Source organism: Pagrus pagrus (assembly GCF_965226575.1).
Source record: "Pagrus pagrus genome assembly, chromosome: 18".
In the NCBI taxonomy this organism is placed as follows: Eukaryota; Metazoa; Chordata; class Actinopteri; order Spariformes; family Sparidae; genus Pagrus; species Pagrus pagrus.
Genome location: NC_140202.1, coordinates 9,344,330 through 9,355,223, shown reverse-complemented (window position 1 = coordinate 9,355,223; position 10,894 = coordinate 9,344,330). Strand labels below are relative to the sequence as shown.

At 39.0% G+C, this 10,894-nt stretch overlaps 1 protein-coding gene across 1 annotated transcript; it reads right to left on the bottom strand.

The window, feature by feature from the left end:
* Nucleotides 1-402: 402 nt before the first annotated feature.
* gnmt (glycine N-methyltransferase) lies at nucleotides 403-10,122 on the bottom strand. Its single transcript, XM_084380728.1, has 6 exons — nucleotides 9,704-10,122; nucleotides 7,583-7,710; nucleotides 6,740-6,853; nucleotides 6,342-6,484; nucleotides 4,120-4,241; nucleotides 403-2,276 (listed from the first exon to the last, which is right to left on the bottom strand). Exons 1-6 carry the CDS (start codon nucleotides 9,910-9,912, stop codon nucleotides 2,105-2,107), a joined length of 888 nt encoding a protein of 295 aa, XP_084236854.1. The 5' UTR covers nucleotides 9,913-10,122; the 3' UTR covers nucleotides 403-2,104.
* Between the last annotated feature and the right edge of the window lie 772 nt (nucleotides 10,123-10,894).

Below are 10,894 nucleotides of genomic sequence, written 5' to 3'. Positions count from 1 at the left end.
AACATGTTTAATTTGAAATTGAATTAAATCAAATCGGATAGTGGATTTAAAGAATTGTGACGCTGCTTAGTACAAGATAAGGTCATACAAACAAAACTCCATTGTAAGATTAGAGACTCAGATGGGTATCTTTTTAGACTGGGTCATCAAATATATTAAAATATGATGTCGAATTATGAGCAATTTTAACGCACCTACATATAACATCGATCAAACTATGTAAAAAATGATTGTTCCTATGTTCACTCACATTTTAAACAATTTCCCCTGGGGGATAACAAAGTATTTCTGATTCTGATTATTTAAAAAAGGCTGTGTTATGTATGATGATCCCTGTGGACTCCTAAATCTGACTGTATGCACATATCCGTTTATCATGTAACAGAAACACAACACTAAAAATTGAAAAGTAGCAATCAGATAACTTTTTATTTCAGGCAAAATAAATCCAATAATCATTGTCAATTATGAATTGTTTTTACACTTGTCTTTCAAAAGAAAAGGAAACATAATAAGGCTGTTGTGAAAAATTTTCAGCGATCTTTCCACATTCTGCACCTACTGTCAAACTCAATCACAAACTACCGCAGATTTTGTTCTACAAGAGGCACTGGCACAGCATTTGAATGCACCATGTGGTCTTGCTTCGGCAAACAGCAGGTGTAGTGATAATATTTGATTTCTCTCTGCTAGAGCTCCTTTCTCGTTCTGGGGAAAAACACTCTTAATTTGGCATCAAAGCAAAAAGGATTTGAACTTGGATAGTACAGCGAAATAAACGATTCTTCCACCATCTCTTCTATCTGATACATGGACTGTGCAGCACAATTGAATAACATTCAAGTTTTTCACTTTAATAGTATCTTTGGTTGGTACAATTTTAAAGCATGTTGGGTGTTCCAAGTTATTACTGTAATGCATTTTTCCTTGCTAATCCCATTATAGAGTCACTATTGTTTTCTCCTGTCGGTAGATTTGGATTAATCCTCAAAAGGACATTAGTTTTTATTGGCTGACACAAACTTCTGGTCTGTTGTAGGTTCATTAGTAGTAGTGACTAGAAAACATAAAGGCTCTTCTTGGCTCCAATAAGGTAAATCCTTATTCACAAAATAAGAGAAACAAGAAATCAGTTCTTCAGAAGACAACAACAATGCCACATGAAAAAATCAAGTATGAGAAGCGTTGAGGCATTTCTCTCAAGAGCAGGCTTTAGTGGAAAATCTCTTGATCTGTTTTTGGCCAGAATAAGATCAGCCTTTTTTCCTTTTGCAGCTCAAAAATATAAAAGAAAAAGAAAAGCATAGAGACACAGAGAACAGTTGTTTTATCTGTGTTTTTAAGACTTATGTGGTAGACTTTCAAAAACAACTGCCTAAGAATATATCTTAGCACTTTGCGTCACTGTCACATTTTCCAACATGAGGAATATCAGTAATGTACAGCACCATGATCTGTGTGGATATCAGAGTTCAGAGAGGAAGGAGGCAGGGAGGAAACAAGGGAAACACAAAGGCAGGGCATTGTGAATATACCAGATGTGGGTAAAACAATGCTCTCATATAATTGGAATATGTTTTCAAACTTGGTTTGACCTTTTTAGATCAGTTACATTTTGGGATATCAACGAACACAATGTGTTTTATATCAAAAGAGAGATCAACAAATTTCTTCTGGCAAAGTCAAAGAGACTGTTGCTTAAACATTTTAGCATTCAACATTTTAAAATGATTCAAGAAAATGAAGCTTTGCACATCATAAAATGCACAGTCAATACGTTTTCTTACATAATGATAATATAGCCATCTACCTACTGGCACTGCACTACATGGTCACCAACTATCAGGATGATTTTAGTGCCCGTGTGATCATCATTTGGACCTAACAGTCAATTTGCTAAACTATTTCCAGCATTCTTAAAAGAAAAAACCTGTTGCTTCATTTTTTTTTACAAGAAATTTCAAATTACACAATCTTAAGACATATTTAAATATAATTCGGCAAAATCTGACAGACTGTTGAAGCATGATAGGACCTAGAGAGGACAGAGAGCTATTATTTTGCTTTTTCTGTGTGTATAGCATGTTGTTTGGCTGCGCTCTTCTTATGCTGTCTTCTTACAGACATGGATGAAGTAGCACGGGGCCTGGGTCTGGCCGGGTACGTACGTCTGGAAATCTCCATAGACGCTGTGCTCCATTTTGCCGCCGAAGGCCTCTTTCAGCAAACCTTTGAAGCTCTCCAGACGATGAGGATAGTAGGACAGACGGAATTTACTGTGGAGGACAAACAGAGTGTGCACATATTACAATACCTCCAACCACTGAATAACGCTACTGCTAATTGTGTCTAACAAGTCCCTTGGGAGAGCCCATGACAGTCCTTGAAAAGTGTTCCCAGAATGTATGACAAATAGCATACTGTATGCAAAACATACAAAACACTAAAGACAAGGCCTTTAAGATAACATTTTATTCAAAAGGGATTGTCATTATTACATCCTAACTATTGTATGTTTCTGAACGTCCTTGTAGGCAAGTGGTTAACCTGTTAAGCCTGAGCGGATATTAATTTAGACCCAGTGACATACATGTATATACTTAAACGCACACATCTGAACAAATATTTCAAGTGTTCCCTTTATTATGATACCTTGTAGTTGCAGAGATACACTCTGTTAATTATGGGCATGTAATTTTTTGCACAGAGACCCATAATAGAGGGTAGTTCTTAACAGGTTAAGACACATGCCATATTAACCTCAATTGTCCTGGTTGTAACTACTCTGTAGCTCTCCCTTCACATCTGTGCATGTACTGTATGAGGCCATTTAAATTACTAAGATAGACTTGCTTAATGGCAATACTGGAATTGTACTGAAATTTATACTGAAATTTTTTGCATCAACTTGATGAAATACTTTAATTACCACCATCCTCATAATAATAAATATATGAAATGAATTAATAACTAATAAATACTTTATGACTATAGATGTGATGATATCATACTGTGAGTTTTTTGTATTGTAACATCGCTAACAATGACTGGTGATTTCTTCTATTCTTATTCCACTGTTGCTCAGAGGTATCTTTAGCCCCATTCACACTGCACTTTTAGTGCGGGAATCATGCGCTGATACTTTGCCTCGCCATCTTTGCGAAAGTTACAGATGCGGAGAGGCGAGACAGTTTCACTCCGCTCTGAGCCCCAGCGGAGGCGAGATGGCATCTACGTGAATGGAAAAGCCCGCAGTGCAGAACAGGGGTGTGTCGGTCTGATGGTGTTCACAGTCCGACAACTAAACAGATCCTTCACTCATCAAATAAATGAGAAATGTCTGAATGTATTAAAAAAAATCACGGTGACTGTGAGCCCTCCAAACCGAGACTTCAGTGAACTTTCCCCCAGAAAACAGCATCCCTCCCCGCGAGTGAAAGCCAGACAAAGTCCTCTGTTTTCTGATGGAGATTATGTAATTATGTAATTTAGAGCTTTGGTACTTTCCACGATGCATGGTGGGCCAGGATCTCAATCACAACACTTCATAACTGCATCCATATGATTATAAACAGTCGGTGGATACAAGTTTAGATTAACAGGTAGAAACCAGGGGAAATGCGTAAAAAAAAAACAACAAAAAAAAACACACGGATGTCAACATCATGATGTTTACCGTCACGTCTCTTTTGGTTCTGCAGCTGCTTGGTTCAGTGTGAACAAAGACGCTGTAAAGGTGAGCCTTCATTGCAGCGATAATGCAGTCTAATGAGTCTTTTCTGTGTGAAAAGGGTTGTCAGTCTGGTCGAACCACTGACCGCATTCTGTTCTACATGTAAATAACATTACAGTCTTTGCAGACCTTTCATACAAAATCAAATCTGTTTGTAAAGAGGACTTTCTACAACCTAGAAGCTTGAAAGGCCATTAAAAAAATAAAGAGCAGCCCACTGAGCTATCTAACTGTACTGAATTAAGCTTTTGTCCAGCCTTGGTAAGTCACACTGGGGTTTAGTTTAAACATTTGTGGTTTCAACAATGACGGGACACCATTATGATCATTGATGCATTTTCCCTTCCGCCTCTTTTTTGTGTTTATACTTCTGAGTGCTGACCTACCTGACTTCAGGAAGATTGTGGAGGGCAGCCTGGGGCACATGGATGGTGTAGTCTAGAGTGATCATATGAGGCTTATTGTTGACCCACAGCACTGAGGTGGAGATGTCCTGAGTTAGATCACTCTGTAACACAACACACATAAGCACATGTATAAAACATCTTGATGAGTAGTAAGCACCACATACTGTACTTCTCACAACTTTTCCTCTTTTCTGCAGTGCAGACCACCAGTGAGCAGAACTGAGGTGAACAAAACCAGGAAGTTGCTCGTACTGTTACTGAGCACAGAGTTGAACCATGAGAGCAGACTGTGGGACTACAGAGGCATCAGAAGTGGATTTTGATGTAGCACGCGACTGTTGACTTAGTCTTCATATTTAGGCCTTCCAGCTGGATAGTTCCTCCTTTGGCTGGATTAAATAATATGGAAGTTGTTTGGAGGAAAATTACGTAAATTAAATATGGCTCATTGTTGATGGCACCTGCTGTTGTTTCTTTATATTTCTAAATGATATCTTTCAGCCAATAAGATGCCTTGTTTAATATTACTTTAGATGTCTGAACCTGAACAAATGCTGTCAAGATATTATAGCACATTAAGTATATACTATTTATAAAGCTGATGCTACACATCATTTTAACCGGCAATTGTACACTTATCTTTCCATATTCCCAAATGGCTTTTCTTCCTCAGTCCCCCTGACATCATCTATTTTTCTCTCCATGTACCAAACAATTCCATGCACATTTCCTTCTGTTTCTCTGGGGCCAATTTCATGGTAAATCTTACAATATCCGGCAGGCTCTGAACAGAGATTTAGGTCTCAGCTGCTGCCAGTGATGGTGTAAATAAACCATTCATGAACAATACTGTCTGCTCAACTCCTCCATTTTACTCCAGACAGTTAATGCACCAGGAGGCCTTCAACGAAACAACAAGCAACAGCACAATTTAATCTGGTTTTTTTTTTAAACCACACACGATAAATCAGTTCATTATATTACTTTTACTTTACTGAAATAAACAAAGTTATTGTTGTCACCGAGTGATTCATTTCATTTGACAGCAAGGAGCTTTACTGCCAGGGATCCCCCTCTGGCTTCCCACAAACAAACCCCAGCCAACTGAGTTTGATGAAAAGTTCGACCAAGCCAGAAGTTGAGCCCGATTGAAACTTGATTTTTGGGGCTATTGACAATATTTTGTAGTAAAAAACTACATTGGCCAATATACTCACTTGTGACAAAGATATTTAATGGAGGCACTAACTTTTTCTTTTTTCTTTTTACAGTTTAAGAAAAAAACTTTTTGTTTTTCTGAATTAAATCTTATAACATAAAAGTTATAAAAGAAAATGAAACCACAAGAGGGTTCATGCCAAGAGGGTCACTGAGTTTTCAACAACCTCCACAAACCAAAATGTATAAGGCAATTGTAGTTCTTAAAAAGGTGCAATATGTAAGAACTCTTAGTTGAAGACACACAAATGTACTAAAATTATTAACCGAATGTAATGTAACAGAACAGTTCTGACGTTATGACGTCCATGTATTGTGTTGCAAAAATAATGTATATAATGAAGTTAGCAATGAAGTAAGCTAGCCCTAAGCCATCCTGGATTTAAAGCTCCCATGCCAATGGTAAAAAACACCAACACTCCCTCAGTTCTCTGAACTCCCAGTCTGGACTGCTAGCTGCATGGCTAACTGAGCTAACTAGCTAGCAGCAGCTACAGCTGACAGTTACTCTGGTGATATGTTGCCCTCTATTTGTCTATTTGTTTGAGTATGAATTTATGTTCATGTTTGAGTATGAATGGTGGTTAATTCTTACATATTGCACCTTTAACTGTCTAATCATAAAGAGTGAGGAAACACTACATGGGCTGTGACCTTAAGCACACCTTACTGTACACAGGAGCTGTGTTTTTCAATTCTCCATCTCATGTGTGTCTAATAGACCAAAAAAAGCATCCTTTTGAATCAATACAGCTGTCTACATAGGCTCATGTTTTACTCACGCTGCACACATGTAGACCTGAAGTGTATTTTTCATCTGTTTTACATGCAGAACTACAATGATTGTGTGCCAGGCTGCAAGTGTAAGAGATAAATTAGAAAGGTTGCAGCAGAAATTCAGGTAATGAGGTTGGATCTGTTGCAAATTGATCCCTCTACATGTCAACTTGCATCCTCTGTAACCAACTTCATTAAGTTGTTACCTTATAGTAGATATTTTTGCCTTGTGGCGCCCGGCCGGTCTCCAGGATGTAGTCGTAGTTACGGTGGTCAATGATGAGGATCCCACCTGGTCTAACCATACTGGCAATGTTTTGAAGGGCCAACTTTTGGTCACTCTGGTCCCCTGAGAGCAAAACAACATCACCAACATGAACACGCACAATCAACAAAATGATGTTTGATGATGATCTTCAATGAAATCACATTAATTATTGGTGGCTTGATGTTGGTGGTTTGTGGTCAACTGAAAATATTAGCATCAATTCAAGGACAGATATTTAGTTGTGATTGTGATCCAGAATTCAGAGAAAGAACAATATGAAAGAGATGATTGGAAACACTGATTGTTGGTAGAGCTGTCCCTTTATCTCTCATGTACCTTTAAAGTCAGGTAAATGGGCAAATGAATTGCCGAGGCAAATAACAGCATCAAAGCCAGGTCCTGGTTTCTGAATATCTTCTACTAACGTCAACCAGTTGGCCTCTTCGATCACTGAGGAGAAGATGGAAAAGAATTGTCAAAGAGGAAAACATGAGGATGTCATCAGAAATTGACTGAGTGCTCATTATGTCTGTATTGCTCTGTGGTTTCACTCATTGTCCTGCCCACAACACTGTCAGATTATTTACATGTCACAAATAATAGCCCGTCAACACTGAATAATCTAAATCTGCAAAGTAACTAGTAAGTAAAGATATCAAATAAATGTAGTGGAAGAATAATATTTGCTTCCAAAATATAGTGGTCTGGAAGTATAGACTAGCAAAAATGGAAACACAAATTATACTTTGATATTTTGTTGATTTTGGAGGCCCCTGTGGTAGTGCTACCACTTTATCCAAATTATCTAAACAAAAATCTTCTCCTGCTTCTTTTTAACTGGCTAACATTCTAATCACTGTAACTTTGCATGGAAAAATGCAAGCACGTGGACCTGGTGGCAGATGTCAAGAAAAACTAAATAGAAATAGTTTATCTTCTTGCTGATGATCTCGTTTGCTTATGTGGGTCATGCAGAGGCATCAGTATTAAATTGAGACTTTTCCATTCCTAATATTGATTATCGGCCTCCATCATTAGTAGTGATCAGCACTGGTATCAGCCCAGAACACAAAACCATCTGTCCATCCATATACACCTGATGAACATGGCAGGAATTACAGATTATGAGAATACATGAACTAAAAATATAATGCTCAAACAAAATTAAACATGCCGTACCCCACTGGTCAAACGCCGGCTCTTTTCTTCTCTCCCATCTTGACTTCAGTGCATACTTGAGCATTTTGTCGCTGGCATCCACACTCACCATATTAAACCCCTCCTCCACCAGCATAATGGAATCAACTCTGCAAAATAAACAACACATGCCCCGTAAACACAAGTTGTCCTGTGCAATGACACACTTTTCCAAACTAACTAGTTTGTGGGTTAATGTTAAATTAAGATGGAAGACCTGGTTTAAGGTAGAACACTGCATTGATTAACAACTGGATAAGTGCAACAGCAAAGAATTATGTTAAAAAAAAAAAAATACAGAAAACAACAGTCTGTGTGCAGTAAGACTATAAAGTATAATTGTAGCTCAAATTAAACCCTATACTTGAGGTTAGGGCAACATTTCTTACAAGCTTTGGTTCACTTGCAATTATGCAACATAAATCTCAAGGCAAAACAAAAGCCAAAGCCAAAATCCTCTTTGGTTTCGAACAAAGGTATTTAGTCGGCAAGTCATAATGATTATTTCCTAAATTGCAGGCATGATCTGCAGCTCTTGCATAAGGTGACTCTAAATCTGATAACGACACAACTGGAAAGCCTTGCGTCACATTTAGACAGCCAAAATTAGTGAGGCAGTTCGGGTAACCTCATTCCACTATGAGCGTGTTTGTTTACATCGCCCCAGATGGTCGTGCCACTATGGAATGGGGTCAGAGTCTGTGCGCTGACTGTCTCCACACTGTATGAACGCCTCACACCAGCCAGTGCTCTGTGAGATATGAAGCTTTACAACGTTTATTTTTGAGATGCCAAATTACTGCACTGTTGACTGGAGGAGGTTATCATAAAGATTATTGGGTCTGTTATATTTATGACTCACATAGATGTGGCTGTAATGACTGTTTTAGGTGGTTAAAAAAAAACACATTTCACGAGCACATTTTGCAGATGGATCAACTAAACTGAAATATAAAATAAATGATATTATTGCACAATCTGGCCTAGATAAAAAGATCTATTGAGGTGAACTGAGGGGCAGGCAGGTTAGTGTATGTTGTCTTCTTGTCTGAGTTCAGCCAGTGGCCTTGCTGCTGTCCCAGAGCACAGATAGACTATCAGCAGAGGTAAACAGTCCACAGGGAACCAGTCAAAACTCCCTGCAGCGACCCTGAGCCAGTTCATGAACTACTAGCCCCAGTATCTGCTCTCATACACAAGTGACTTCCCACAGCAAGTTTCTTGTTTGGCACACAATACTGTACATCTTGTCTAGGCCATGTAAGCCTTCGTAGTTATAACATAAAAAGACTTTCAGCTTGTCTCAGCTCATGGTCCCATACACTAACTGCTGCTGGAGGTATCAGGAAGTGAAACAGCAGCTGGTGCAACTCTGCACTTTCATTCATCACTCCCTGGCCTAATCCGGATTTTGTCCAGAGTAAAAGGGTCAGCGGGTTGAAATTCCAGGAAAGTCCATCTAACTTAATTATTTATAAAGATAATCCAACATATTACTATGGAACAAAATGAGCATTGTTAATACATAAGTTATCTGAGCAGAACAAAGTGAATGATATGAGAAATTATGAGAAATAATAAAAAAATCTAGATTAGTGGAGAGATTCAAATCGCACAAAATCACTCTGCTATGGAGCTGCATAACCATTCATACTATTCTACATTACCAGCAACACCCATTCACAACCCTGGAGTGTAACAGAGATTTGAACTTGGTACGCATGCTCCACAACTCCCTCAACAGGACTGCACACCTTAGGCACGATTGGGTGCGGTCTAATATTGGGCATACACTCATAAATAATTTGGCATTGCAACTTTTAAAAAACCAGTGACTGCAAATAAAAAACACTGTATCTAGCTGAAATGAAAAACATTGAGTTATTTTATTTAAATAATGTGGACTTGGTGTTAAGAACTAATGCCGAATTAAAGATTCAGTTGTATAAATAGTACACATTTGTAAAGGTTTGCACTAAAGCTGTGAAGTTTGCTGATATACATTGGTATACATTAAATTGAGCAAAGTTTCAAGTGAGACCTTCACTGCCACGCCAGCCCACACTGAGACATGTCACCACCTGCCACATTGCCTGGCATTACCCTGTTCCGCAGGCTACATCCAGCACTTTCCGCACACCTTGCTGTTTCAGCAAAGACACCACCCAGCTTTTGTATTCCTGAGTCCTACTCTGCGTGTCTCCGATGTACAGCTCCCAGACTTTCGCTGCTTTCCCGTCGGCATATTGGTCAGGAAGACCCTCGGCGGCCACACCGAGAGAGCGGGTCCTAAACACGCTGTCGACCGACATGCTGCTACTTGTGTTGTCTCCTAGCTTACACACCAGACAATGAGGTACTCAGTGCACTGACTGTTTAAATGTGTCTGAACACAAACCACTTGTCTAACAGGTATTCTCTCCACATGCTAGCCCAGATGTCGGCTGTTGTTATTTATATGAGCAACATAGAGGGGACAAACTTTAGCCCAATGACACGCTGCTGTGTACTGACGCCTACTTTCTGATAGGACGAAGCGAAGGGAGCTGAGGTGACGGCCCGTACTTCCGTGTTTACGTTAGACGACGTCCCTGGATGTTTTACCCTAAATGAACCTCCCAGGATCAATTTCACACTATCCTGCATCATACAGTAACTCACAACAAGGTCTGTCAATCATATGCTTTAGATATAAGATGTTAAGGTGATGGGTAACGACATGTTTGAGGTTAAAAGTCCGCCAGACTGCTAAATAAGGCAGAATTAGTACCAGCGTAGAAGAAGGGGCTGCCTGTCAGTCTTCACTCAGGGCATACACCCCTCATAACGTTACAGTGTTGCGCAGAGGCCTCACCCCTTCAAAGATGTCATCATTTTTCATTTCATCATGCAGCTTGGACAGGTTGCTTATGTGGCATATGATTTATGAAAGGTTGAACATAAAAATAACAACAACAACAACGTTTTGCAGAAATGTACAGTTTATTCACAAAATGTTTTAACTTTACTGCACAGATCTTATCTACATCTACATGTGAGTGCATGTGTCATGATGTGGCACATGAGATAAAACAAGGGACAACAGCAATATGTGACACAAAACAGATTGCAAAAAATGTACACGATAGAATTAAGAACAACATAAATGTAGCAAAAATGTGATTGTTTCCGAGTTTGTCTCCCACAAGGCAACCAAACCACTTTTTCTTTTTTATGTTCCCTCCCAAAAAGGGAACTCCTCCTGCTGTGGTTGGCTGGGTAGGTTCACATAAGACCAACATATATTTACTGGCA

What these genes read in the sequence shown, in the direction of transcription:
- gnmt (XM_084380728.1), bottom strand. Translation starts at nt 9,912, where the DNA reads ATGTCGGTCGACAGCGTGTTTAGGACCCGCTCTCTCGGTGTGGCCGCC. An exon ending in CCATTTACCTGACTTTAAAG is followed by an intron (nt 6,485 to 6,739) that starts GTACATGAGAGA and finishes TTTTGCTCTCAG; the next exon opens with GGGACCAGAGTGACCAAAAG. An exon ending in CACAATCTTCCTGAAGTCAG is followed by an intron (nt 2,277 to 4,119) that starts GTAGGTCAGCAC and finishes TGTCCTCCACAG; the next exon opens with TAAATTCCGTCTGTCCTACT.